General features: G+C 44.6%; 1 protein-coding gene and 1 pseudogene across 1 annotated transcript; one reads left to right on the forward strand and one right to left on the reverse strand.

Moving 5' to 3' along the window:
* Positions 1-626, reverse strand: part of LOC132539524 (tubulin alpha-1C chain-like) — a 79,928-nt pseudogene extending 79,302 nt beyond the window's left edge.
* Positions 627-714: 88 nt separating this feature from the next.
* Positions 715-4,351, forward strand: LOC103118324 (tubulin alpha-1A chain). Its single transcript, XM_060195460.1, has 4 exons — positions 715-856; positions 2,499-2,721; positions 2,841-2,989; positions 3,167-4,351. The coding sequence occupies exons 1-4, from the start codon at positions 854-856 to the stop codon at positions 4,145-4,147; spliced, it is 1,356 nt and encodes a 451-aa protein (XP_060051443.1). The 5' UTR covers positions 715-853; the 3' UTR covers positions 4,148-4,351.
* Positions 4,352-22,689: the final 18,338 nt, after the last annotated feature.

Genomic DNA, 22,689 nt, shown 5'->3' on the forward strand with positions numbered 1-22,689 from the left:
ACTATTGTATGCTCATTTTAATTGTTGCCATGTTAGAATTACTTGTGTAACTTCCATACTTATGTGTTGGTTTTTTTTTTTAATTTTCATTCAGTATAAACCTTTTCACCTTTTTAATGTTTAGTTACTTAAGGGAGATCACAGAAAGTCTGAAACTAAATTGCTTCAACCTTAGAAAATATTTTGGTTAGATTTATTATTAAACATATTTTTTAAATTAAAAAACACATTTGCCTAAGCCATTTTAAGCATCACTCTCACCTTCTCGTCTTTTTTTTTTTTTTCTTTTTAAGTAGTTAGACGTGGTTGAGACTAGTGTACTTTCAGGGAGGACCTTTCCCATAAAACGTTTCATTTCAATACAGATTCTGCTATTGTGTCTTGAGAAGAAGCCTTATGTTGGTCTTTTTAACAGTAGTCTGAGGTTTAATCAATATAAAACCACGTACCCCAGTTTTCTAGCCTTTCCACCGCACCACCCCACCCCCAACAGCCCCACCCCATAATGGATGCTCCGCTTTTTTTTTTTTTCTTTCACGGTCTCTTTGTCTGAAGGATGCAAGCAGTCTATGGATGCTAGGGAGAAAGGGGTGGGGCAGCAATTACCTCATCCCATGTCGCTTGCACCAATCACCACTCTCCTGCCCTGGCTTCTCCCGGCAGATGGAGGGGTCTGGACCAACGAGAAAAGGCCCCAGCCCATCCCCATGGTGACCGGGCGGTATATAGGGAGCCGCATCCGCCCCTGTGCCGCAGGTTCTCTTACATCGACCGCCTAAGAGTCGCGCTGTAAGAAGCTACCACCTCTCCTCCTCCTCTCGGCCATTTGCTCGGCAGCCGCAAAGCAGCAACCATGGTAAGAATCCTCCAGCTCTTTGTAGCCCTGGGGTGTGGCCAGTCCCCAGGCTCCGCTGGGGGAAATGCTAGCCCTTTTCCTTATTTCCCGGGTGGGGTGGCTTTATACTCTCTGCTCAAGGCAGCCCAGCAGAAGCCGCGCCCGAGCGCTGCGGAGCCGCGGGGGAGACAAAGGCGGTGGCACCGGGAGCCCGCGCCCCTGGCGCACTGGCGGCCGCCGGGAAGGGCCCCGCAGGCGGGCAGCGGGGCGGGAAGCGCGGCCGCCATCCACACAGCCGGGCTCGCTGGGCGTAGCGGGCAGCGGGAGGAGGAGCTCGGCGCGGGCGGACGTGGCCGCCGCTCCCTCTCGGTCTCCGGCCCGCCGGGGCGGGGTTGGTTGTTTCTCGCTGCTCGGCCAGCAGCCGCCCGGCGGGGCTCGCCCCTCAGCCTCCCTGTCGGGGGGTTTAGTAAAAGCCTTTCATCAGGGCGGAAGTGTGGGCGGCAAGGGGTTCTCCTTCTCGGCTAAGACTTCCATGACAGGTTTCTTTTGAGGTGCAGAATCAGGGGACACCCCAGCATGACTGACGTGTGTCCTTGCCGAACGTTCAGGGAAGGAGAAACCCCAATTTGTGAAGCTGGGTGCCCTCACGCTCACGATCCCGGGAAACGCCCTTCTTCTCCCCGCCCCCCATGTCAGGGACTAGACAATGGAAGGGTGGCCTCAAAGACCGTAGAGAATTCCCACTGAAGGTGTGATGAGCAGGAATATTCCCTGTGGGCAGAGAATCTCAACAGTGAAAATACTGCTTTATCGTGTCAGTAAAGTATGCTTTTTCACTGGACTTGCCTCCATTTTGGACTCTCTTCCATTTAGCCCTTCACATGTTAGTTTCTAATTTAGGGACTGTATTTCCTCTTCAGTCTTTTACAGTCAGTAATCTGGAAAACTCATTTTAAAAAGTAACACTGCGGCAAACAAAGCAGCATACCCTATGTCCAGCTGGCTTTTGTTCTGCTGCATCTTTACTAGTTGATTTCAGTTCAGACAGATGGGTCCAGCCTGGGTCGGAGGAGGAAAACTGGCAGAAGAGCACAATGAGATCATGTCAGCAGCTGCTGGAAATAGAGCTTGCTCTGTTAAATAATGCAGCAGCCAGTACAGGCTAGCACCAGGCACAGCCAATGCAGCAGTGCAGCAAAGGAGGCCTTGCTAAGCTTCTGATGGATTCTGCAGATAGACTGCAAATGGGTGTGGCCTCTAGCCTCAACTGCAGCACAGAAGTCAAAAATAAATAAATAAATACCAGGGCATAGTTAGAAGCAGCTCTCATTAAAATAGGAAGGGACCAGTAACATTCACAATAGTTCATTTGAGACAAATTAATTTACTTCATTTTGTCTCTCCACGTGGAATATTTTTGATGAAAAACCTTCCACTTACACATGGCTGCGGGAACAATGGACTAATGCCATGTGCGCCATTGTTACTCAGACCACACCCCACTGCAGCATTTCCAGAAGATGCCTTTCCCCATTCATTTCGATTACAACAGGAATGCTACCTCGCTACAGTTGAAGGACATCCTACGTATTATTAGAAAAGCTTTTTTTTTCAATTTGAAATATTAACTTATTCTTACAATTTTCCTTTTTTTCCTCCACAGCGTGAGTGCATCTCCATCCACGTTGGCCAGGCTGGTGTCCAGATCGGCAATGCCTGCTGGGAGCTCTACTGCCTGGAACACGGCATCCAGCCTGATGGCCAGATGCCCAGTGACAAGACCATTGGGGGAGGAGATGACTCCTTCAACACCTTCTTCAGTGAGACGGGCGCTGGCAAGCATGTGCCCAGGGCAGTGTTTGTAGACCTGGAGCCCACAGTCATCGGTGAGTGGGCCTCAGTCAGACCCCAGGGCTGGGGTGTGTCCAGGGGCCCCTTTGACTTCCTGGGTTGGGCGGTCTCACACAGGGTCAGTGACGGGTGGCTGCTGTGGTGTCCTTTGCAGATGAAGTTCGCACTGGCACCTACCGCCAGCTCTTCCACCCTGAGCAGCTCATCACAGGCAAGGAAGATGCTGCCAATAACTATGCCCGTGGCCACTACACCATTGGCAAGGAGATTATTGACCTCGTCTTGGACCGAATCCGGAAGCTGGTATGTGGGTTTTCATTAATAAAGAAGATGGTGAATTAATTGTCCCTGGTCATTTCTTTAAGTATTTGTTGTCAAATAAGATCGTTGTATTTGGAATGGTATGAGAAGTGAAGGTGTATCCGCTATGATGGCATCACAGAAAGCTGTAACTGTGTCTCCTCTGTTCTCTTCTAACAGGCCGACCAGTGCACAGGGCTTCAGGGCTTCCTGGTTTTCCACAGCTTTGGTGGGGGAACCGGTTCTGGGTTCACCTCTCTGCTGATGGAGCGGCTCTCTGTGGACTACGGCAAGAAGTCCAAGCTCGAGTTCTCCATCTACCCAGCCCCCCAGGTCTCCACAGCTGTAGTGGAGCCCTACAACTCCATCCTCACCACCCACACCACCCTGGAGCACTCTGACTGTGCCTTCATGGTAGACAATGAGGCCATCTATGACATCTGTCGTAGAAACCTTGATATCGAGCGCCCAACCTACACTAACCTGAATAGGTTGATAGGTCAGATTGTGTCCTCCATCACTGCTTCCCTCAGGTTTGATGGAGCCCTGAATGTTGACCTGACAGAATTCCAGACCAACCTGGTGCCCTACCCCCGCATCCACTTCCCTCTGGCCACCTACGCCCCTGTCATCTCTGCTGAGAAAGCCTACCATGAACAGCTTTCTGTTGCAGAGATCACCAATGCGTGCTTTGAGCCAGCCAACCAGATGGTGAAGTGTGACCCTCGCCACGGTAAATACATGGCCTGCTGCCTGTTGTACCGTGGTGACGTGGTCCCCAAAGATGTCAATGCTGCCATTGCCACCATCAAGACCAAACGTACCATCCAGTTTGTGGACTGGTGCCCCACTGGCTTCAAAGTTGGCATCAATTACCAGCCTCCCACTGTGGTCCCTGGTGGAGACCTGGCCAAGGTCCAGCGGGCTGTGTGCATGCTGAGCAACACCACGGCCATCGCTGAGGCCTGGGCCCGGCTGGACCACAAGTTTGACCTGATGTACGCCAAGCGTGCCTTTGTTCATTGGTATGTGGGTGAGGGCATGGAGGAGGGAGAGTTTTCTGAGGCCCGTGAGGACATGGCTGCCCTGGAGAAGGATTATGAGGAGGTGGGTGTGGATTCTGTTGAAGGAGAGGGTGAGGAGGAAGGAGAGGAATACTAAATGTAAAATGTCACAAAGGTGCTGCTTTTACAGGGAAGCTTATTCTGTTCTAAACATTGAGAAGTTATGATCTGGTCAGTTAATTTGTCTGTAGCAGTGTATGCGCTCATATGCAATTACTGCCTTTCAAACACGACGCTCTGTCACAGACCAAGCTTTCCTTTCTGTGACAGGCTTGAATAAAGTATTCCCTGTCTTACATGAGTCCTGTCTTGTGTTTTCTGCCTTCCTGTCTGAAATTCTTCATATATGTAGTGCACTGAGAAGAAAGAAGTGGATGGCGCACCTGGTTGAGTAAATTACAGAACCTGGGTTCCAGCCCCTGGCCCCCACCTGCAGGGGGAAAGCTTCACGAGTGGTGAAGGAGGCCTGCAGGTGTCTCGCTCCCTCTAAATCTCCCCCTCCCTCTCAACTTGTAGCCTAAATAAAGAGTTGAGGACTTGAAAAAAGAGAAGGAATGAGAGTGGGCGGTAGTGCAATGGGTTAAGCGCACGTGCCACAAAGCACAAGGACTGGCGTAAGGATTCCAGTTCGAGCCCCCAGCTCCCCACCTGCAGGAGAGTTGCTTCACAGGTGGTGAAACAGGTCTGCAGGTGTCTTACCTTTCTCTCCTCTGCCCCCCATCTTCTCTATTTCTCTCTGTCCTATCCAACAATGACAACATCAATAACAACACAACAATAAAAAGAAAAGGGCAACAAAAAAGAAATAAATATTGAAAAAAAGAGAAGGAATGTGTTGACTATGTAAGTACTATGAAGTGTCTTTCTTTTTGCTTTTAATATTTTCATATATACAATCAGCGTACAAGGCTAGGAAGACTGCACATTGGTCTATACAACACACTTTCACACTTAAAGCTTGGAGGTTCTAGGTTCAACACCTGACACTGCTATAGCAGTGCTCTGATTAAAGAAAAAAAAAACTTAGAATTTTCATTAGATAAAATTTTGTAAAATATTTATTCCCTTTTGTTGCTCTTGTTTTATTGTTGTAGTTATTATTGTCATTGTTGGATAGGACAGAGAAATGGAGAGAGGAGGGGGAAGACAGAGAGGAAGATAGACACCTGCAGACCTGCTTCACCGCTTTCCAGGGCTCGAACCAGGATCCTTACATTGGTCCCTGTGCTTTATGCCACCTGCATTTAGCCTGCTGCACTACTGATAAAATTCTTTTTTTAGCATTCATTTTATTGATAAATATATGAGTGGCCCTAGTGGTGGCAAAGAGGATAAGGCACTGGGACTCTCAAGCATGAGGTCCTGAGTTCAGTGACCAGCAGTGCATGTACCAGAGTGATGCTCTGGTCTGTATCCATTAAAAAAAAATTTAGAAAGTTAAATGGGGGGGGGGAGATAGCATAATGAATATACAAAACATATTTTTAACCATAAGCCAGAGCTGAAGAATTCTCTGGCAAAAATAAAAATGTCAGGAAGTTGGGCGGTAGTGCAACGGGTTAAGTGCAGGTGGTGCAAAGCACAAGGACCGGTGTAAGGATCCCAGTTCGAGCCCCCGGCTCCCCACCTGCAGGGGAGTCACTTCACAGGCGGTGAAGCAGGTCTGCAGGTGTCTGTCTTTCTCTCCCCCTGTCTTCCCCTCCTCTCTCCATTTCTCTCTGTCCTATCCAACAACTACGACATCAATAACAACAACAGTAATAACTACAATAATAAAACAACCAGGGCAACAAAAGGGAATAAATGTTTAAAAATAATAATAATAAAAATTTTTAAATATCAAGGAATGTATTAGAAATCATTAACCCGGAAGTCAGGCGGTAGCATAGCGGGTTAAGTGCACATGGCGAGAAGCACAAGGACCGGATCCCCGTTTGAGCCCCCAGCTCCCCACCTGCAGGGGAGTTGTTTCGCAATTAATGAAGCAGGTCTGCAGGTGTCTCTCTTTCTCTCCCCCTGTCTTCCCCTCCTCTCAATTTCTGACCTATCCAACAGCAGCAGCAATAACAACAAGGGTAACAAAAATGGGAAAAAACATGACCTCCAGGAGCAGTGGATTCATAGTACAGGCACTGAGCCCCAGTGATAGGGCTGGAGGCAAAAAAAAAAAAAGAGAGAGAAGGGAAAAGATACACCTGCAGACTTGCTTCACCACTTGTAAGGTATCCCCCTAAAGCTGGGGAGTAGGGGCAAATCCAGGTCCTTGTGATGGTAATATTCGTGCCACTGCCCAACTCCTCTTGCTAAATCTTTTTTTTTTTTTTTTGCCTCCACGGTTATTGCCGGGGCTCAGTGCCCGACTCCCTATTTTTTATTTTTTAATAAAATAGGACATATAGAAATTGGGGCAGGGGGCAGGCGGTAGTGCAATGGGTTAAGTGCACATGACGCAAAGCACAGGGACGATTGTAAGGCTCCCCTCCTACAGGGGGGTCAATTCATGGGTGGTGAAGCAGGTCTGCAGGTGTCTGTCTTTCTCTCCCCCTCTCTTGTCTTCCCCTCCTTTCTTGATTTCTCTCTGTCCTATCCAACAACAACAACAAGGGCAACAAAATAGGAAAAAATGACCTCCAGGTGCAGTAGATTTGTAGTGTAGGCACTGAGTCCCAGCAATAACTCTGGAGACAAAAAAGAAAAAGAAATTGAGAGGGGAGGGGTTATAGAGCAGGAGAAAGATAGACACCTGCAGACCTGCCTCACCCCTTATGAAGCATCCCCCTGCAGGTGGGAACTGGGTGCTCACCCGGGTCCTTGCATATGGTAATATGGGCTCTCAACCGGGTGCACCAACACCCAGCCCACAATCAACTAATTTTTAAAATATATTTTATTTTATTCATTTTCCCTTTTGTTACCCTTGTTGTTTTTCATTGTTGTTGTAGTTATTATTGTTGTTAATGATGTTGTTGTAAGATAGGACAGAGAGAAATGGAGAGAGGAGGGGAAGACAGGGGGGAGAGAAATACAGACACCTGCAGACCTGCTTCACCACCTGTGAAGTGACTCCCCTGCAGGTGGGGAACCAGGGGCTCTGTCGGGAAATTGTGAGGAGCCTCACAAAGCACCCTGCATTCCTGATACTATGGCCTATCTACATAATCATTGTTTTGCCTGAAAGATCCCCACCCATTCCATTCCTTTGATCTATTTTCTTTCTACCCTCAAGACCCTTTTGCCTACAGGATAATATTAATCCTACCAGTTAAAACCCTCGCAACATGTGGTCCGGGAGGTGGCGCAGTGGATAAAGCATTAGATTCTCAACCATGAGGTCCTAAGTTCGATCCCCGGCAGCACATGTACCAGAGTGATGTCTGGTTCTTTCTCTCCTCCTATCTTTCTCATGAATAAATAAATAAATTCTCAAAAACCTCGCAACAGTTGCTAAGGAAGTTCCTACCTTCCCAGCCCCTTTTGCCTTTCTCCACCCCTTTCCTAGCCATTTCCATTTCCAACTTGCCACTTCCGGGTCTGCCCTTTAAAAGCCTGGGCTCTCTGATCAATAAGGAATTGCATTGCTTCGCACCACATGTTTGGTTCCTGAGTCATCTCCCTCGCATAGCTGAGTGAGTAGCAGCCCAGGCTGGCTCCGGTCACATTCTCTCCAACCCAGAGAGTACGTGCCCAGGAAGAGGCACCCCCACGCTAGCCTGACATCTGGCGCCCGAACTTCACACACGTGGCAGATGTACGAAGGCACCCCAGCCCCAGGTAAGTATACAGCTGCTTGGCTGTCTGCAGCCACGTGTTTACAACGGCACTGCGGTTCTTTTTCTCCCTCTTCTAATTTTCCAGAGACCCCTCTATCATGAGCAACCTTCCTCCTTATCAAGAGGATCCCCAAATCCTCTACTCCTTTTCCACTAGACAGTTTCTCTGCCTCTGGGAGTTTGCTCTGGGCCACACCTTGGTTCTTCCTGACCATGATCGAAGCTTTCAGGAGATATGCAGGGCCTCCTCCAAAAAGACTGAAGAAGTTCCCCCTAAGACTTCCTCACAATTTCCCAACATCTCCCCCTCTCTTTTTATCTAATGGCCATAGTATAGGAATGTGGGGTGCTTTGTGAGGCAGGGAGTCTGATAAGACGGGGCACACAATTGGGGTTACTCCTGTCCTTCCTTGCTCAACCTCTTGGTAGAGAGAGACTGACAGTGTAGATGCACTCTTCAGGTCAAACCCTGCCAGGCTCTACCACATCCTCACAATTTCCCGACAGGGCTTGAACCATGATCCTTACTCCGGTCCTTGCACTTCACGTCATATGTGCTTAACCCACTGTGCTACTGCCCAACTCCCTACAATCAACTAATTTTAAAGTGAATCCAATACTGCCCAGCAGCTATGACTGAAAGATTATGAGAATAGATCTGATGCACAAAAATAAAGGAACTTGCTCATTCTTCCTTCCATATAAAAAGCAATGTAGAAAATAAATCATGGGGTGGAGGAGATCATATAATGGCAATGCAAAAAATCTTTCATACAAGAGCCTGCATAAGGATCCTGGTTCAAGCCCCCGGCTCCCCACCTGCAGGGGGGGTCACTTCACAAGCAGTGAAGCAGGTCTACAGATATCCATCTTTCTCTCCCTGTTTTCCCCTCCTCTCTCTATTTCTCTCTGTTCTATCCAACAACGACAGCAATAACAATAATAAACAAAAAGGATAACAAAAGGGAAAAAATAGCCTCCAGGAGCAGTGGATTTGTAGTGCAGGCACCAATCCCCAACAATAACCCTGGAGGCAAAAAAAAAAAAAAAAAGACTCATGCCTAAGGCTCCAAAGTCCCATATTCAATCCTGGATACCATAACAAGCCAGAGCTGAGCATCTTGCAATAAGGGGTAAGTTAGATGTGTAATGATTATTAATTGAATGAGTAAGGTATAGCGTGAAGAAAAAAAGATAGCATATATAAAAGATGTTATACAAGAGCTCTTTTTTAAATTTATTTTTAATTTACTTATTTTCCCTTTTGTTGCCCTTTTCATTGTTGTTGTAGTTATTGTTATTTGTTGCTGTCGGCCGGCAACAATGACACGGACACCAGAGTCTTCTTCCTCAATTCCCTTTATTTCCTTCTTATGGCCACCTTAAGTACCTTTCACTGTTACATAGTCAGCCAATGGGCATTAAGCAAGCATACAGCATTCATAGATCATGCAGCCTTCTACCAATTATAAAACAGTTCACGTGTACAGCACGCAGTCTGTGAAGTTGGATCGTCCAACTTCTGCAAAGTTGTTTACCACTTTACTGGTTTAGCCACCACATGGCCGGCGCCATCTCAGGGGCGTGATGTACAGTGTCATTATGGCTCCCAACAGTTATTGATATCGTTGATGTTAGATAGGAAAGAGAGAAATGGAGAGAGGAGGAGAAGACAGAGAGGGGGAGAGAAAGATAGACACCTACAGACCTGCTTCATCTCCTGTGAAGGTGGGGAGCTGTGGGACTCGAACCAGGATCCTTACGCTGGTCCTTGCGCTTTGCGCAGCATGAACTTAACCCACTGCGCTACCACCTGACTCCTACAAGAGCTCTTTTATCCCACTTTAATTGTAAACATCAGTATGAGATAATTGTAGATTTTCTATTATGAAAGGGATAAACATGTCATAGTTTTGTCTATTGAAAAGGTCTAAGACAATGTATCAATAAGCATCTCCTGGTGTTCCACACAGTAGTTTTTTTTTTTTTTTTTTAGTAGTAGAGAGAAAATGAGAGGGAAAGGGAAGTCCAGAGGGAGAGAGAGTGCAGCACTACTTCACAGCTCTTGGTGCTTCCCTCACCCAGCAGATGGGAACCAGGGGTTTGAACTCAGGTCCTTGCACATGGGTCTTTAAGTGCTACTACAAGAAAAAAGACCAAATATTTAGAGAAAGGCTCTAAATCTGAATATTTGATGGATGTGGATATGAGCCCCCTGAAGCCGCAAAAGCAATATTTTTAGTCAAAAACTAAAAGCTAACAAAGGGGGGCCAGGTGGTAGCACGCCTGGTTGAACACACACATTATCATTCTCCAGGACCAGGGTTCAAGTCCGTAGTCCCCACCTGCAGGGGGAAGCTTTGTGAGCAGGGAAGTAGTGTTACAGGTGTCTCTCTCTCTGTCTCTTTTTAATTTTTTTTATTTTATTATTGGGGAATTAATGTTTTACATTCAACAGTAAATACAATAGTTTGTACATGCATAACATTTCCCAGTTTCCCATATAACAATACAACCCCCACTAGGTCCTCTGAATCCTTCTTGGACCTGGATTCTCCTCCACCCACCCCAGAGTATTTTACTTTGGTGCGATACGCCAATTCCAGTTCAGGTTCTACTTGTGTTTTCTTTTCCGATCTTGTTTTTCAACCTCTGCCTGAGAGTGAGATCATCCCATATTCATCGTTCTGTTTCTAACTTATTTCACTTAACATGAATTTTTCAAGGTCCATCCAAGATTGGCTGAAAACGGTGAAGTCACCATTTTTTACAGCTGTGTAGTATTCCATTGTGTATATATATATATATATATCACAACTTGCTCAGCCACTCATCTGTTGTTGGACACCTGGGTTGCTTCCAGGTTTTGGCTATTACAAATTGTGCTGCTAAGAACATATGTGTATACAGATCTTTTTGGGTAGGTGTGTCGTGATCCTTAGGATATATCCCAAGGAGAGGAATTGCAGGATCCTAGGGCAGGTCCATTTCTAGCCTTCTGAGAGTTCTCCAGACTGTTCTCCACAGAGGTTGGACCAATTAACATTCCCACCAGCAGTATAAGAGGGTTCCTTTGACCCCACACCCTCTCCAGCATTTGCTGCTGTTACCTTTTCTGATGTATGACATTCTCACAGGAGTGAAGTGATATCTCGTTGTTGTTTTGATTTGCATTTCTCTTACAATCAGAGACTTGGAGCATTTTTTCATGTGTTTCTCATCCTTTTGGATCTCTTCTGTGGTGAATATTCTGTCCATGTCCTCCCCCCATTTTTGGATGGGGTTATTTGTTGTCTTCTTGTTGAGTCTGGCAAGCTCTTTATATATGTTGATTATTAAACTCTTGTCTGATGTATGGCATGTAAAGATCTTCTCCCATTCTTTTTTTTTTTTTTTCCTCCAGGGTTATTGCTGGGCTCGGTGCCTGCACCATGAATCCACCGCCCCTGGAGGCCATTTTTTTTCCCCTTTTTGTTGCCCTAGTTGTTGCAGCCTCGTTGCGGTTATTATTGCCATTGTTGACATTGCTTTGTTGTTGGATAGGACAGAGAGAAATGGAGAGAGGAGGGGAAGACAGAGAGAGAGGGGAGAGAAAGATAGACACCTGCAGACCTGCTTCACCGCCTGTGAAGCGATTCCCCTGCAGGTGGGGAGCCGGGGGCTCGAACCGGGATTCTTACGGCGGTCCCTGCGCTTTGCGCCACGTGCGCTTAACCCACTGCGCCACCGCCCGACTCCCGATCTTCTCCCATTCTGTGAGGGGTCTCTTGGTTTGGGTAGTGGTCTCTTGTGCTGTGAAGAAGCTTTTTAATTTGATGTAGTCCCATAGGTTTACACTTGCCTTAGTCTTCTTTGTAATTGGATTTGTTTCATTGAAGATGTCTTTAAAATGTATGCGGAAAAGAGTTCTGCCAATATTTTCCTCTAAGTATCTGATAGTTTGTGGTCTAACATCCAAGTCCTTGATCCACTTGGAATTTACTTTGTATTTGGTGAAATACAGTGGTTCAGTTTCATTCTTCTGCATGTTTCAATCCATTGTTTCCAACACCATTTGTTGAAGAGACTCTGCTTTCCTCATTTAATAGTCTGGGCCCCTTTGTCAAAGATTAGATGTCTGTAGGTGTGTTCTCTCTGTCTCCTTATCCACAATTTCTCTCTATTGTATCTGATAAAAAAGAAAAAAAAAAGAAGAATGTCTTTAACAGTCATCAAAAAGTATCAGTTTAAGTTGGATAATGGTGGAAAATGAGCATGTTATGTATCTTTATTTTTTATTTTTTTAAATTATCTTTACTGGATAGAGACAGCCAGAAATTGTGAGGGAAGGGAGTGGGAGAGAGAGACACCTGCAAAACTGCTTCAGCACTTGCAAAGCTTTCCCTTGTAGACTGGGAGCAGGGTCTTGAACCCGGGTCCTTGCATTGCATCATGTGTGCTCAACCAGGTGTACCACTGCTCAGACCCACAGTTAGTTATGTTTTAGAAAGGTTAATTTATGGTGGGAGTCGGCGGTAGTCGACATCAGTAATAACTACAACAATAAAACTACAAGGGCAACAAAAAGGGAATAAATAAATAAATAAATGTTAAAATAAATAATAGAAAGGTTAATCTAGTGGTCCGAGAGGTGGTGCTGTGATAAGGCTTTGGACTCTCAAGCATGAGGTCCCAAGTTCGATCCCCAGTAGCACATGTGCCAGAGTGATGTCTGGTTCTTTCTCTCTGTGTCCTACCCAACAGCAGTGACAACAATAATAATTACAACAATAAAACAAGGGCAACAAAAGGGAATAATTTTTAAATTTATTTCCTTTTTTAATATTTATTTATTTATTTTTAATATTTATTCCCTTTTGTTGCCCTTGTTGTTTTATTGTTGTAGTTATTATTGTTGTCGTTGTTGTTGGATAGGACAGAGAGAAATGGAGAGAGGAGGGGAAGACAGAGAGGGGGAGAGAAAGATAGACACCTGCAGACCTGCTTCACTGCCTGTGAAGCGACTCCCCTTCAGGTGGGGAGCCAGGGCTCAAACCCAGGTCCTTATGCCAGTCATTGTGCTTTGCGCCACATGTGCTTAACCCGCTGCACTACAGCCCGACTCCCCCTTTTTGTTTTTATTGTTGCTGTAGTTATTGTTGTTGTTATTGATGTCATCCTTGTCAGATAGTACAGAGAGAAATGGAGAGAGGAGAGGAAGACAGAGAGGGGGAGAGAAAGACAGACACCTGCAGACCTGCTTCACCGCCTGTGAAGCGACTCCCCTGCCGGTGGGGAGCCGGAGGCTCAAACCGGAATCCTTATGCTGGTCCTTGCGCTTTGCACCATGTGCGCTTGACCTGCTGTGCTACTAGCCAACTCTCGGGAATAAATAAATATTTTTTAAAAAAATGTTTAAAGTGGGTGGCCTGGTGCAAAGGAAAAACTGTATAAACAACCGAAAAGTTGGTACAGTGAACAAAGCATTAAAGAGGTGGGAATAGATAGCATAATAGTTATGCAAACTGACTCTCACGCTTCAGACTCTAAGGTCCCGGGTTCAGTCACCAGACCACCATAAGATAAAGATGAGCAGAGCTCTGGGAAAAAAAAAAAAAAAAAAAGCATTGGACTCATAGATATGATGCATAACACTTAGTAGCTCTGGAGGTAGATGCAGAATCAAATCAGAGGAATTGGAGGACAAGAGACACCTCAGACTATCTGGAAATAAGTCTCCCCCGAGAAGAATAACAGGGTTCCACAGAAAACCTTAAAACTTTCTGCTGGGAAAAATGATGATGATGATGATGATGACGACGACGACAGTGACAATGTGGAGGAAGAAAAGGATGGCGGTTATGGCCGGAGCACTATTTAGCTCTGAGTTAGGGGACAAAGGGTTGGACGTGGGAGCTCTCACAAGCAGACCCTTGATAATAAAGAAACAGAAGAAAAAGTGCCAGTAATGGAATCTACACAAAACAAAAACAAAAATTTCATTTACAAAAAGTGGGGAGACATGCTACTGATAAATAGACACTTCACCAAAGACCTACAGATAGTCAACAAGCAAGTGAAAAGTGCTCACTATTGATCTAGGAGATGGTTCAGTGGCTAGAGCTTTGGGCCTAAGAATGTGAGGTTCCCTAGCTCAACCCCCAGAGGGATGCTTTAGTTATCTCTCTCGCCAGTTAATAAATAGGTATTACAGAATGAAACTTAACAACAGGTCTTAGGTTCAACCCCTAGCACTACTAACATTCAGAGGTGAGTAGTGCTCTGACTTAAAATAAAATAAAATGAAATAAAATAAAATAAAATAAAATAAAAGCTGGGGACGGGGCCAGTGGTGGTGCACCCTATTTAACACACATAGAACTATATGCAAGGACCCATGCAAAGACCTGAGTTTGAGCCCCAGATCCCCAACTGCAAGGGGGACACTTCACTAGGCATAAAGCAGGTCTACAGGTATGCATCTTTCTCTATCTCCCCCTCCTCTCAATTTCTCTGTCGTATTGAGCAGGTAGAAAAGAAAAAAGAAAACAATGACAACATCAATAACAACAACAAAATAACTACAGCAATAAAACAACAAGGGCAACAGAAGGGAAAATAAATATAATAAAAAAATTTTTTAAGCTGGGGAAACAGCAAATTGGTTATACAAATGACTTTAAAGCCTGACACTCTGAGGTCCCAGATTTAATCCCCAAAACTACCAGAAGCCAGATCTGAGCAGTGCTCTGGTCTCTCTTGCTCTGTATCTTTCTGTACCTCTCTTTCATAAATAGAAGAAGGAAGAGAGAAGAAAGAGAAAGAGAAGAAGTAAAAAAGAAAGAAAAAGAAAAGAGCAGGGGAGACAGCATAACGGTTACGCAAAGAGACTCTCATGCCTGAGGCTCCAAAGTCCCAGGTCCCTGCACCACCATATGCCAGGGCTGAGCAGTGCTCTGGTAAAAAAAGAGAGAGAGAGAGAGAAAGAGAGAAGAGAGAACAGGAGTTTGGGGCTCGGTGGTGGTGTACCTGGTTGAGTCCACATATTACAATGCACAAGGACCCGGGTTCAAGCCCCCAGTCCCCACCTGCAGGAGGAAAGCTTTGTGAGTCGTGAACCAGTGCTGTGGGTGTCTCTCTGTCTCTCTTCCTCTCTCTCTCTTTTTTTCCTAAATATTTTATTTCTTTATTAATGAGAAAGACAGGAGGAGAGAGAAAGAGCCAGATCTTACACTAGTACATGTGCTGCCGGGAATTGAACTTGGGACCTCACACTTGAGAATCCAGTGCTTTATCCACTGCACGACCTCCCGGACCACTCTCTCTCTCTCTCTATTACCCTCTTGATTTCTGGCTGTCTCTAACCAATAAATAAAGATAATTTTTAAAAAATTAAAAAAAGAAAGAACAGGAATTTCAAGCACTGTTTTAGGTAAAACGTGATTATTTCAGAAAGCTATCTTAAGTAAGCTTGCCATTAAAATCAGAGTGAGGGAGCTGGGCGGTAGTGCAGCGGGTTAAGCGCAGGTGGTGCAAAGTCCAAGGACCAGCATAAGGATCCCAGTTCGAGCCCCCAGCTCCCCACCTATAGGGAAGTCGCATCACAAGCTGTGAAGCAGGTCTGCAGGTGTCTTTCTCTCCCCCTCTCTGTCTTCCCCTCTTCTCTCCATTTCTCTCTGTCCTATCCAACAACAATGGCATTAATAATTACAACAATAAAATAACAAGGGCAACAAAAAAGAATAAATAAATATTAAAAACATCTAAAAATTTTAGGAAAAAAAATAAAATCAGAGTGCATGGGAGTCAGACAGTAGCGCAGAGGGTTAAGTGCAGGTGGCACAAAGCCCAAGGACCTGTGTAAGGATCCCAGTTTGAGCCCTGGCTCCCCTCTTGCAGGAGAGTCACTTCACAGGCGGTGAAGCAGGTCTGCAGGTGTCTGTCTTTCTCTCCCCCTCTCTGTCTTCCCCTCCTCTCTCCATCCTATCCAACAACAATGACAACAATAATACCTACAACAATAAAACAAGGGCAACAAAAGGGAAAATAAATAAATATATATTTTTAAAAAGGGGGAGTCAGGCGGTAGCACAGCGGATTAAGCACACATGACACAAAGCGCAAGGACCAGGGTAAGAATCCGGGTTCAAGCCCCGGCTCCCCACCTGCAGGGGAGTCGCTTCGCAGGCGGTGAAGCAGGTCTGCAGGTGTCTGTCTTTCTCTCTTCCTCTCTGTCTTCCCCTCCTCTCTCCATTTCTCTCTGTCCTATCCAACAATGATGACATCAATGACAACAATAATAACTACAACAATAAAACAACAAGGGCAACAAAAGGGAATGAATAAATAAGTATTTTTTTAATCAGAGTGCACAGTGACACTCTTCCCAATCCCAAGATTAATCCTGCCTCTAACACTATCTTTCCCCTAATATCTCCTAGACTGAAAAGTAGTTCACATGTCATACAATTAACTAATTTACAGTGAATGAAAGGTTGTTTGTTTGTTTGTTTGTTTTTCACTTCCAGGGTTATCGCTGGGGCTCAGTGCTGTACTATGAATCCACTGCTTCTGGTCATCCTTTTTTCCATTTTTGTGGATAAGAAAGAGAGAAATTGAGAGAAGAGAGAGATATAGGGAAAGAGAAAGGTGGTCCCCGAGTTGGCACAGTGGATACAGCAATGGATTCTCAACCATGAGATCCTGAGCACAATCCCTGGCAGCACATGTACCAGAGTGATGTCTGGTTCTCTCTCTCTCTCCTCCTATCTTCCTCATAAATAAAATTTAAAAATCTTAAAAATATATAAAATATAAAAAGAGGAAGTCGGGCGGTAGCGCAGTGGGTTAAGCACAGGTGGCACAAAGCACAAAGACCCACATAAGGATCCTGGTTCAAGCCCCCGGCTCCCCACCTGCAGGGGAGTCACTTCACAGGCGGTAAAGCAGGTCTGCAGGTGTCTGTCTTTCTCTCCCCCTCTCTGTCTTCCCCTCCTCTCTCCATTTCTCTCTGTCCTAGCCAACAACAACTACAACAATAAAACAACAAGGGCAACAAAAGAGAATAAATAAATATTTAAAAGAAAACAATAAAATATAAAAAGAGAGAAAGGTAGACACCTGGAAACCTGCTTTGCCGCTCATGAAGCTTCCCCCCTGCAAGTGGGGAGCAGAGGTTTGAACCCGGATCCTTGCGCTTAGCCCTATGTGTTTTTTTTTTTTTTTTTTTGCTTTTTAAAATTTCTTTATTGGGGAATTAATGTTTTACATTCAACAGTAAATACAATAGTTTGTACATGCATAACATTCCCCAGTTTCCCATTTAACAATACAACCCCCACTATGTCATTTATCATCCTTCATGGACCTGTATTCTCCCCACCCACCCACCCCCTATGTGTGTTTAACTGGGGGTACCACCACACAATCCCCAATGTAAGGGTTTTTAAAAAAAAATTTTATTAACTTTATTTACTGGATAGAGACAGCCAGAAATTGAGAGGAGGAGGGAAGACAGAGTAGGAGAGACACAGAGAGACACCTGTAAACCTGCTTCAACACTCACAAAGCTTTCCCCCTGCAGGTGGGGACAAGGGGCTCGAACACAGGTCCTTGTGCACTGTAATATGTGCGCTCAACCAGGTGCACGACCACCTGGTCCCTCCAATGAAAGGTTTTTTTTTTTTTTTTTTTTTAACCAGAGCACTGCTCAGCTCTGGCTTATGGTGGTGCAGGGAATTGAACCTGGGACTTGACGGAGCCTCAGGCTTGAGGGTCTGTTTGCATAACCATTATGCTATCAACCCCTACCCCAATGAAAGGTTTTTATAATAGTATATCACAAATTTGTATGACCATTACTGCACTCAATTTTATTGTTTTTTTACTTTACTTTTATTATTTTTTTAATATTTTAAAAATATTTATGTATTCCACTCCCTGCCAGCTTCTATGAAGCCAACATCACCCTGATCCCAAAAGCAGACAGGGACACAACCAAAAAAGAAAACTACAGACCAATATCTCTGATGAACATAGATGCGAAAATATTGAACAAAATTCTAGCCAACCGGATACAGCAGTATATCAAAAAGATTGTCCATCATGACCAAGTGGGGTTTATCCCAGGCATGCAAGGTTGGTTTAATATACGTAAATCAATCAATGTGATCCACCACATCAACAAAAGCAAGACCAAAAACCACATGGTCATATCAATAGATGCAGAGAAAGCCTTTGACAAAATACAACATCCCTTTATGATCAAAACACTACAAAAAATAGGAATAGATGGAAAATTCCTGAAGATAGTGGAGTCTATATATAGCAAACCTACAGCCAACATCATACTCAATGGTGAAAAACTGGAAGCATTTCCCCTCAGATCAGGTACTAGACAGGGCTGCCCACTATCACCATTACTATTCAACATAGTGTTGGAAGTTCTTGCCATAGCAATCAGGCAGGAGCAAGGAATTAAAGGGATACAGATTGGAAGAGAAGAAGTCAAACTCTCCTTATTTGCAGATGACATGATAGTATACATGGAAAAACCTAAGGAATCTAGCAAGAAGCTTTTGGAAATCATCAGGCAATACAGTAATGTGTCAGGTTATAAAATTAACATTCAAAAGTCAGTGGCATTCCTCTATGCAAACACTAAGTTAGAAGAAATTGAAATCCAGAAACCAGTTCCTTTTTCTATAGCAACAAAAACAATAAAATATCTAGGAGTAAATCTAACCAAGGAAGTGAAAGACTTGTATACTGAAAATTATGAGTCACTACTCAAAGAAATTGAAAAAGACACAAAGAAATGGAAAGATATTCCATGCTCATGGGTTGGAAGAATTAACATCATCAAAATGAATATATTACCCAGAGCCATCTACAAATTTAATGCTATCCCCATCAAGATCCCAAGCACATTTTTTAGGAGAATAGAACAAATGCTACAAATGTTTATCTGGAACCAGAAAAAACCTAGAATTGCCAAAACAATCTTGAGAAAAAAGAACAGAATCGGAGGCATCACACTGCCAGATCTCAAACTATATTATAGGGCCATTGTTATCAAAACTGCTTGGTACTGGAACATGAACAGACACACTGACCAGTGGAATAGAATTGAGAGCCCAGAAATGAGGCCCCACACCTATGGACATCTAATCTTTGACAAAGGGGCCCAGACTATTACATGGGGAAAGCAGAGTCTCTTCAACAAATGGTGTTGGAAACAATGGGTTGAAACATGCAGAAGAATGAAGCTGAATCACTGTATTTCACCAAATACAAAAGTAAATTCCAAGTGGATCAAGGACTTGGATGTTAGACCAGAAACTATCAGATACTTAGAGGAAAATATTGGAAGAACTTTTTTCCGCATAAATTTTAAAGACATTTTCAATGAAACGAATCCAATTACAAGGAAGACTAAGGCAAGTATAAACCTATGGGACTACATCAAATTAAAAAGCTTCTTCACAGCAAAAGAAACCACTACCCAAATCAAGAGACCCCTCACAGAATGGGAGAAGATCTTTACATGCCATACATCAGATAAGAGTTTAATAACCAACATATATAAAGAGCTTACCAGACTCAACAACAAGACAACAAATAACCCCATCCAAAAATGGGGGGAGGACTTGGACAGAATATTCACCACAGAAGAGATCCAAAAGGCCGAGAAACACATGAAAAAATGCTCCAAGTCTCTGATTGTCAGAGAAATGCAAATCAAGACAACAATGAGATATCACTTCACTCCTGTGAGAATGTCACACATCAGAAAAGGTAACAGCAGCAAATGCTGGAGAGGGTGTGGGGTCAAAGGAACCCTCCTGCACTGCTGGTGGGAATGTCAATTGGTCCAACCTCTGTGGAGAACAGTCTGGAGAACTCTCAGAAGGCTAGAAATGGACCTACCCTATGACCCTGCAATTCCCCTCCTGGGGATATATCCTAAGGAACCCAACACATCCATCCAAAAAGATCTGTGTACACATATGTTCTTGGCAGCACAATTTGTAATAGCCAAAACCTGGAAGCAACCCAGGTGTCCAACAACAGATGAGTGGCTGAGCAAGCTGTGGTATATATACACAATGGAATACTACTCAGCTGTAAAAAATGGTGACTTCACCGTTTTCAGCCGATCTTGGATGGACCTTGAAAAAATCATGTTGAGTGAAATAAGTCAGAAACAGAAGGATGAATATAGGATGATCTCACTCTCAGGCCGAAGTTGAAAAACAAGATTAGAAAAGAAAACACAAGTCGAACCTGAAATGGAATTGGAGTATTACACCAAAGTAAAAGACTCTGGGGTGGGTGGGTGGGTGGGTGGGGAGAATACAGGTCCATGAAAAATGATGAATGAAATAGTGGGGGTTGTATTGCTAAATGGGAATCTGGGGAATGTTATGCATGTAAAAAAAAAAAAAAAAAGAAGTAGAAACGCAAAGCAGAAATTGACTGAGTTTGGAGTATGGCACCAAAGTAAGAAAGCAGAAGTATACTAGAGTCTGCAGTGAGTACCTCCCTAATACTTCCTCTCCACTTTTCCAAGCTTTGGGTCCATGATTGCTCAACAATTTGTTTGGCTTTGTATGTTAACTCTCTTTTCAGTCACCAGGTTCCAGGTGTCATCAGGATGCCGGCCAGACTTCCCTGGATTGAAGACCCCACCAATGTGTCCTGGAGCTCAGCTTCCCCAGAGACCCATTCTACTAGGGAAAGAGAGAGGCAGACTGGGAGTATGGACCGACCAGTCAACGCCCATGTTCAGCGGGGAAGCAATTACAGAAGCCAGACCTTCTACCTTCTGCAACCCTCAATGACCCTGGGTCCATGCTCCCAGAGGGACAGAGAATGGGAAAGCTATCGGGGGAGGGGGTGGGATATGGAGATTGGGCGGTGGGAATTGTGTGGAGTTGTACCCCTCCTACCCTATGGTTTTGTTAATTAATCCTTTCTTTAATAAAATAAATAAATAAATAAATAAATAAAATAAATAAAATAAAATAAAAATATTTATGTATTCCCTTTTGCTGCCCTTGTTGTTCTTTATTCTTATAGTTATTATTGGTGTTGTTGGATAGGACAGAGAGAAATGGAGAAAGGAGGGGAAGACAAAGAAAGGGTGAGAAATATAGACACCTGCAGATACGCTACCGCCTGACTCCTTTTTTCTTTAAATTTTTTCCCCTTTGTTTCCCTTGTTGTTTATCATTGTTGTTATTGCTGTCGTCGCTGTTGGATAAGACAGAGAGAAATAGAGAAAGGAGGGGAAGACAGAGAGTAGGAGAGAAAGATAGACACCTGCAGACCTGCGTGAAGCAACTCCCCAGCAGGTGGGGAGCAGGGGGCTAGAACCGGGATCCTGATGTCTGTCGGTCCATGCACTTCATGCCATGTGCGTTTAACCCACTGCGCCACCACCTGGCTCCCAATTTTATTTATTTATTTTAAAGATTTTATTTATTTATTCATTAAGATAGAAGGGGAGGGAGTAGGGTGGTGGCATAGCTGGTTAAGCACAGGTGGTGCTAAGGACCTGCGTAAGGATCCCAGTTCGAGCTCTGCCTCCCCACCTGTAGAGGAGTCGCTTCACAGGCGGTGAAGCAGGTCTGCAGGTGTCTGTCTTTCTCTCCCCCTCTCTGTCTTCCCCTCCTCTCTCCATTTCTCTCTGTCCTATCCAACAACAATGACAACAGTAATAACTACAACAATAAAACAACAAGGGCAACAAAAGGGAAAATAAATACATATATATTTTTAAAAAGGCGGGGAGTTGGGCAGTAGCACAGCAAATTAAGCGCACGTGACACAAAGCGCAAGGACCAGGGTAAGAATCCAGGTTTGAGCCCCGGCTCCCCACCTGCAGGGGGGTCACTTCACAGGCAGTAAAGCTGGTCGGCAGGTGTCTGTCTTTCTCTCCCCCTCTCTGTCTTCCCCTCCTCTCTCCATCTCACTCTCTGTCCTATCTAACATTGATGACATCATCATCATCAACAACAACAACAAAAAAACAACAAGGGCAACAAAAGAGAAAATAAATGTAAAAAAAAAATTTAAAGGAGTCAAGGGGTAGCGCAGTGGTTAAGCGCAGGTGGCGCAAAGCGCAAGGACCGGCATAAGGATCCTGGTTCGAGGCCCCGGCTCCCCACCTGCAGGGGAGTCGCTTCACAGGTGGTGAAGCAGGTCTGCAGGTGTCTGTCTTTCTCTCCCCCTCCCTGTCACCCTCCTCTCTCCATTTCTCTCTGTCCTATCCAACAATGACGACAACAATAATAACTACAACAATAAAACAAGGGCAGGCAACAAAATGGGAATAAATAAATAACTTTTAAAAAATTATTATTTATTGGGTGGAAATAAAGAAATTGGGTGGGGGCAGATAGCATAATGGTTATGCAAAGAGACTCTCATGCCTAAGGCTCCAAAGTCCAAGGTTCAATCCCCCACTGAGCAGTGCTCTGCTTAACAATAATACAGACAGACAGACAGAAAGGTTCAATCCCCTGGACCACCATAAATTAGTACTGATAGTACTCTGGTAGAAATAAGTACATAGTGGGAGTAGGGCTGCAGTGCAGCGGGTTAAGTGCACGTGGTGCAAAGCCCACGTACCAGCGTGAGGATCCCGGTTCGAGCCTCCAGCTCCCCACCTGCAGGGGAGTCGCTTCACAGGCAGTGAAGCAGGTCTGCATGTGTCTATCTTTCTCTCCCCCTCTCTGTCTTCCCCTCCTCTCTCCATTTCTCTCCATCCTATTCAATGAGGACAACATCAGTAACAACAATAATAATAACTACAACAATTAAAAAAACAGCAAGGGCAACAAAAGGGAATAAATAAATAAATTAAAAAAGAACACTCCCTTTGAAA

The sequence above is a fragment of the Erinaceus europaeus genome, chromosome 7, assembly GCF_950295315.1.
Source record: "Erinaceus europaeus chromosome 7, mEriEur2.1, whole genome shotgun sequence".
Taxonomy (NCBI): domain Eukaryota; kingdom Metazoa; phylum Chordata; class Mammalia; order Eulipotyphla; family Erinaceidae; genus Erinaceus; species Erinaceus europaeus.